Source organism: Chironomus tepperi, unplaced genomic scaffold (genome assembly GCF_022539635.2).
Source record: "Chironomus tepperi strain 1889 unplaced genomic scaffold, CSIRO-AGI_Ctep_v1 contig_9, whole genome shotgun sequence".
NCBI classification, from domain to species: domain Eukaryota; kingdom Metazoa; phylum Arthropoda; class Insecta; order Diptera; family Chironomidae; genus Chironomus; species Chironomus tepperi.
The window spans coordinates 1,177,518-1,183,517 of record NW_027226131.1 but is presented as its reverse complement, the minus strand read 5'-3'; the positions used below and the strand labels follow the sequence as shown (position 1 = coordinate 1,183,517).

General features: G+C 34.6%; 1 protein-coding gene across 1 annotated transcript; it reads left to right on the top strand.

The window, feature by feature from the left end:
• The first annotated feature begins 2,313 nt into the window (after positions 1–2,313).
• On the top strand, positions 2,314–5,796 carry LOC139086203 (glutathione hydrolase 1 proenzyme-like). The gene is made up of 5 exons (XM_070634582.1): positions 2,314–2,489; positions 2,959–3,429; positions 3,512–4,159; positions 5,144–5,346; positions 5,416–5,796. The coding sequence occupies exons 1-5, from the start codon at positions 2,359–2,361 to the stop codon at positions 5,724–5,726; spliced, it is 1,764 nt and encodes a 587-aa protein (XP_070490683.1). The 5' UTR covers positions 2,314–2,358; the 3' UTR covers positions 5,727–5,796.
• Positions 5,797–6,000: the final 204 nt, after the last annotated feature.

Below are 6,000 nucleotides of genomic sequence, written 5' to 3'. Positions count from 1 at the left end.
ACTAATATCCTCTTCCTTCTTTGCCATAGGAGTTACAACATTGTTACAGTGTGAGAAAATTCAATTTGACTCAATTGACTGAATATCTTTCAACATTCAATAACAATAATGAACACTCAACTTCTGTTTCGTCAAAAATCGTTTCAAGCATTTTATGCACAAAAAAATGAAAACTTTAACATCAATTGAAGTGGCAAAGGAATCCCTTGTACTTACCATTCATTCATCCTACGTTATTGTTGAATTAATTCTATTATGTTTCACAATTCCCTTGAAAACTGACTCCTTTTGTCCTTTTTGTATTCTCTTTGAAACCTTGCAATTGTTATTCTATGTTTGTGAATTGTTGGAAGGCTTTGGTTGTAACTTTGGACAGGAATCAAAAACAAGTTAAGGAATGAATTGAGCGAGAAGTTACTGTGCATTTGGAATGAAACTAGGATTGCAATTTTGACGATACTGGCAGAACTCTACAAATAATAGACTTACAGTTTATAGTCATATCACACCTTTGATTTTGATCCATATTTAAGACTAAAACTGCGATTAGCCATATTGTGCTGCTAAGGTGTAAATTTTAATGGAAGACTTTAAGCCGTGCTTCCACTTAATGTGATGGTATATGATTCATAAGGTCAAAAAAAGGACAAGTGAAAAATTTCTCCTGCCGAGACTCGAACTCAAGATCACAGAGTCGGTATTGCATTAATTATGTACCAGAGATCTAAACCATTCTGCTACCGAGCCACTTCTACTCACCTGTACAGAAAACTTACAATAAGCAATAAAAGTCATGCAATGAGGTGATATCGAAAGAAAGATCTATTTTTGCCCTAGTAATCTAGATATGTAAGCATACTATAATCTGGATATATCAAATTTACATCTACAAGATTTTTCTTGATCCGTTCCTTCTCTCAACAATGCCTGGAGCACGTTTTTTCTCTTGAATCCTAAAACAGCATCGAAAAGTTTTTGGTTTTTGATACCTTGAGTAGTGTAGATACAAATACTAGTCAATGGTCTAAAATAACTGGTTGCTTTGTTTCCATTTAACCAACGGCATAAATCTATTGAAATCCCTTTTAAAAGAAGATGCTATAAAAATTTATTCAGAAAACTTTGCAGACCACCTACACATTTCAGGAAATTGTTGTGTTAATGAAAAAGGTAAGAAAGTAAAGGAAGAAATTGTTGCTACTTGTTCTTAAATATCAAGTTTCGATGTTTCGAAGAATATCCGGAAATATTTAATTGTTGTGTTTTAACATTTCTGGATATTCTTGGAACAATTTTCGATGGTTTATGAATAAATTTTTCACCCACTTCCTTCATCCCACTAAGTTTAGCCACAAAGAGTTGAATCAGAGTATGGAAATCTTAGTGTCGAATGCATCTGAGTGTCGGAAATGTTCAATGATGTGAAAAATGTCGAATTTAGTCAAAATTTCAAATTTTTTTTAACCGTTATAAAAATCAAATAATTTCTTTGATTTTGTTCTGAATTTTGTAATTCCTGTATAGGGAAAAATTTGTTATAATTAGTTAAATTTTTAAATAAGTAAACTCAATGTCCAGTTCGATTTCTACAATTTTGAAGAATCCAATTTGAGGGCCATCTTTAATAGCAGGATAATTTCTAAGTAATAAAAATTGTAAATTTTATAACGGTCTTTCCAAATTCAAAAATAAATTGCCATTCTTTGAAAATAAAATTAACAGCCAATTTCGACATTTCCACAGCCTGATTTGAAGTTCCTTTGTTAAATACTTTTCCATTATCTAAAGAATCTCACGTAATTCAGAGCTCTTTGGTTGCCTGTCAAAATATTAATTCCTGTTCATAATTACTTCGACATCAAAGACTATAAAATTACTAAAAAGCGGCCAAAAGGCATAAAATCGAATCTTAACATTATTATAATAGAGTAAAAATAAAGTTTAATCGGAAGCCCTGGTTGTTCCCGAAAAAAATTATCTTTATAATAAAACAATAAAAGTTTTCTAAATAAATTAAATTTTAAACTCATTAAACTTCTGTTTTTACTGTATCTTATCAATTATCATACTTGAACTGGCACTACGTAGCCTCTCCTCAGTCCCTAATCTATCAGCACTTTTTAAAATTCCTTAGTTCTCCCCGAATGCCTCAAATTAATAAATTTAATAAAGATAATGTATACAGTACGAAGGTTTATAGAATAATAATCATCATAAAGCAATTGTGGCTTAATCTTGAGTGTCTCCATAATCTTATCTCGATAACAATTTCATTTTTAACGTTGTTATTATTAAAGAAAAAAGTCAATTATATTGTCTCAGTTTCGTTCCTGCATTGTAAACGTAAAGAGCTTCATCATGAAGCATCACATGAGCCGTAAAACGAAAATTGCCACAACTGTCTTCATAGCATTCGTTATTGGCTTAGGCGTGCTGCTCTGGTATACATATTATCTTGGGGATACATTTATTGAAGCTGAAGAAGAGGAGTAAGTAACTAGTTTTATGTCGATTGCGGCAAGGGAGTCGTTTGCTTGTTATGTCGATTGTTTAAAGAAGGCTGTTGGGATTGTAGATATCTGGAACAGAATCCTTGAGTTGACTACTTAGATTGAAGGCTTCATGAAACAGAGGTGTAGTCAAAATTACGTAGAACAGCATATCTAACAGGACGGGAGTATGGATTGCTTAAATTTAAGCAGGGCAGGTATGGAGGAGAGTTTGACACCCAGCCTGCATCCCCTCCTCACTCCCCTCACCTGAATACACTCCTGCCTTCCAATTTGATGCCCTTGATTCTGTCCTCGAATTTGAAGATCTAAATTCACTAAATACGTCATTAATGAAGGCCATCCTTAAGTAAATCATACTGCACATGTAACCCAGAAGCCTGTATCCTAAACAAACTTTCATGTAAAGCATAAAGTTCACTTAATTTTAATTGTTTTCTGACCACAGGCATTTATCAACTGGTGCAGTAGTAACAAATGTCGAAGAATGTACGGAAGCGGCTAGATCAATATTGAAATCGGGTGGATCCGCTGCCGATGCTGCCATTACTGTTGCATTTTGTTATGGACTAGCACAGCCGCAAGGTAGTGGAATTGGTGGTGGATTTTTAGCAACAATTTATACAAAAGATCGTAAGAAGATTGAGACTTTAAATGCACGAGAAGTCGCGCCATTACAAATCTCAGAAGACATGTACAAGCCAAATACAACATCAAGTTATGAAGGTGGTTTAAGTATTGCCGTTCCAACCGAAGTAAAAGGATTATGGGAACTTCATCAAAAATATGGAAAATTGTCATGGAAGTCTCTTATCAAGCCTGTAATAGACCTTGCGGAGAAAGGCTTTACAGTTCCACCTTATCTAGCGAAATTATTAATAGCACGTGAAGAGAAGATAAGAAGTATTAAATTATTCAGGTGAATTACAAGCGTAAATCCTTATCTTATCATAAGTCAATGAATGAGTAGCAATGAATGATTAATTTCAAAATAATTGCAGAGATTTGTACATCAACCCAACGACGAATACAATTTATCATGAAGGTGAAAAGATGAAAAACTTGAAATTAGCAGAGACATTAACGATAATTGCCGTCGAAGGCGTTGATGCTATTTATAGTGAAAAAGGTTCATTAGGACGTAAAATGATTGAAGAGATTCAGGCAAATGGTGGAGTTGTGACAATGGATGATTTAAAATCATACAATCCAAAGTGGGGCAGTTCCGTTTCAACAAAATTATTTAATGGAAATACACTGCATACGACTCCAATACCGTCATCCGGTTGCTTAATTACATTCATCCTAAATATCCTCGATGGATATAAAATATATGAAAATTCTTACAAATATCACGATGAGAATAAATTAATTTACCATCGGATCGTTGAAGCTTTCAAGTTTGCTTTTGGCGAGAGGACTAAATTGGGTGATGTTTTAAATGCTGACGTTGTTGAAACGGTCCGTGAGCTTCAAAATGTTGATTATGCAAACCGCATCATTACATTTATTAATGATGAGCATACATTTAATGACACATCGTATTATGGCGCAAAGGGTGCTGTTACTCCTGATTATGGAACGGCTCATGTGTCCATTTTAGCACCGAACGGTGATGCTGTATCATTGTCGACAACAATTAATTATATGTAGGTATACGCATATGTTGATGAGTGTTAGTTTGGAAAAGGCATAAGAGGATATTGAATGTGATGTGTCAAATTTTATCGATTAGTTCTTAATGTGATGGAGAGCTTTAGTATGTTGATTGTGCTCAGGTGTATATTATGTTTGGAACGCAAAATACTAGGAAAGCTCCTTTTAGAGCCAGAGCTTATTCGTGAACTATGAAGTAAGCTTTTTTAAGCTTCGATGGACAGTCCAGAACGCTTCCATTATAGAAAATATTGAGCTAAGCCTTAACCAGAGGTGGGCAATACATTTCGTGCTATGGCGTAAGTAAGGTCAATTTCTGGCTTGTGCGACGCGAATCACAAATTGGTTAATCGATCAAAAATTCGGTTTCAAGCCGGTAAGGCTAACTAACTGTCGGATTCGGATTAAATTCGGTAACATGTCCGCATGGTGCATGATTTTGAACGATTAAACAATTTGTGGTATTCTTACTTACTTACTTACTGGAATCATGCTCTGACTTCGCGCCTAGGTTGCTGTATAAATCCTCAGTGTTTATATCTAACTGGCATTCCTTCATTACCGTCCTAGTTCATGTTGCTCTTGGAGCACCAGGACGTCTTTTCCCTTGTGGATTTCAGCCAAGGGCAGAATAGCAAGCTTGTGAACTTATGGTACTCGGGCCACCCGAATAGTTTAGAAAATTTCATGTCTATGATGGCCAGTGCCCAATTCAAGACAGCCACCATTCCATAGACTTCTGTTGCTCGGAAAGTAGAAAAGGTCAGACAAAGTTGCATATTTTTTGCTTTCCTTCGTGCTCTGACATTATTCTTTGTAGAAAAAAGATACTCAAGTCTGTAAAATTTTCCATCGCAATAAGCCTTGATGAAAAATGACCATAAACTTTTTTTTATCTAAACCCTCCTTGATATTTAAAGAATATTTTAATATTTCCAATCGATTTTATGTTCTTTTTTTTGTCACTCTTTTTATAGCTTTGGGTCATGGATTATGTCAGAGAGTACAGGCATTGTCTACAACAACGAAATGGATGATTTTTCAATCCCATCAGCATCAGATGGCTTATTAATATCAACAGCAAATTCAATACAACCTACAAAAAGTCCAATGTCATCAATGTCACCGATAATTGTGCTGAATGAAAATCATGAAGTAACCTTAGCCGTTGGTGGAGCCGGTAAATAAAGGAATTTCTCATTTTACATTTAATGACTGCAATTTCAAAATCAATTATAATTATGTTTAGGTGGCATTCTCATTGTAACATCATTAGTGCTTTTTTTGGTCAATTTCCTTCACCTCAATCAAACAATGGAGACCGCCCTTGCCATTAAACGTTTTCATCATCAACTTCAACCGATGTATGTGCGTTTAGAGGACGGATTTGATCGACCGGATATAGTTTCATACCTTAATGATAAAGGTCATGAAACCAGAACATCATCTCCATTACTCTCTGCATTCGCATCAATTGTTGCGATATCAAATAAAAATGGAATAGTCGAAACAGCTGTCGACCCTCGGAGAGGTGGAAAAGGCGTGGTATTTGATCCGTAATTTTTAACATTTTGACTTAATTTTGATGTAATTTTAAGGAAATAAATTTAGAATACTTAATGAGTGCTAATTTACTGTAATGGGGTATTTTTTCGGTACCAACAATAACATTGGGCTAAAGTTGATGAATGAATCTTGAAGGCATTTGATTGATTAGAAGTTCAGTCGAGGGTAAATTGAACAATTTCCTAATGATAATTCGAAGAATCGTTCATTTATGGCATGAGGATAATGAAGAGGACTTGGCAATTGACTTTTCTAAGAATACAATTTG

Excerpts from the sequence above, each read along its gene's own strand:
- LOC139086203 (XM_070634582.1), top strand. The coding sequence starts at position 2,359 with ATGAAGCATCACATGAGCCGTAAAACGAAAATTGCCACAACTGTCTTC. Across the intron at positions 2,490-2,958 it reads ATTGAAGCTGAAGAAGAGGA|GCATTTATCAACTGGTGCAG; the intron begins GTAAGTAACTAG and ends TTCTGACCACAG. Across the intron at positions 4,160-5,143 it reads TCGACAACAATTAATTATAT|CTTTGGGTCATGGATTATGT; the intron begins GTAGGTATACGC and ends CTCTTTTTATAG.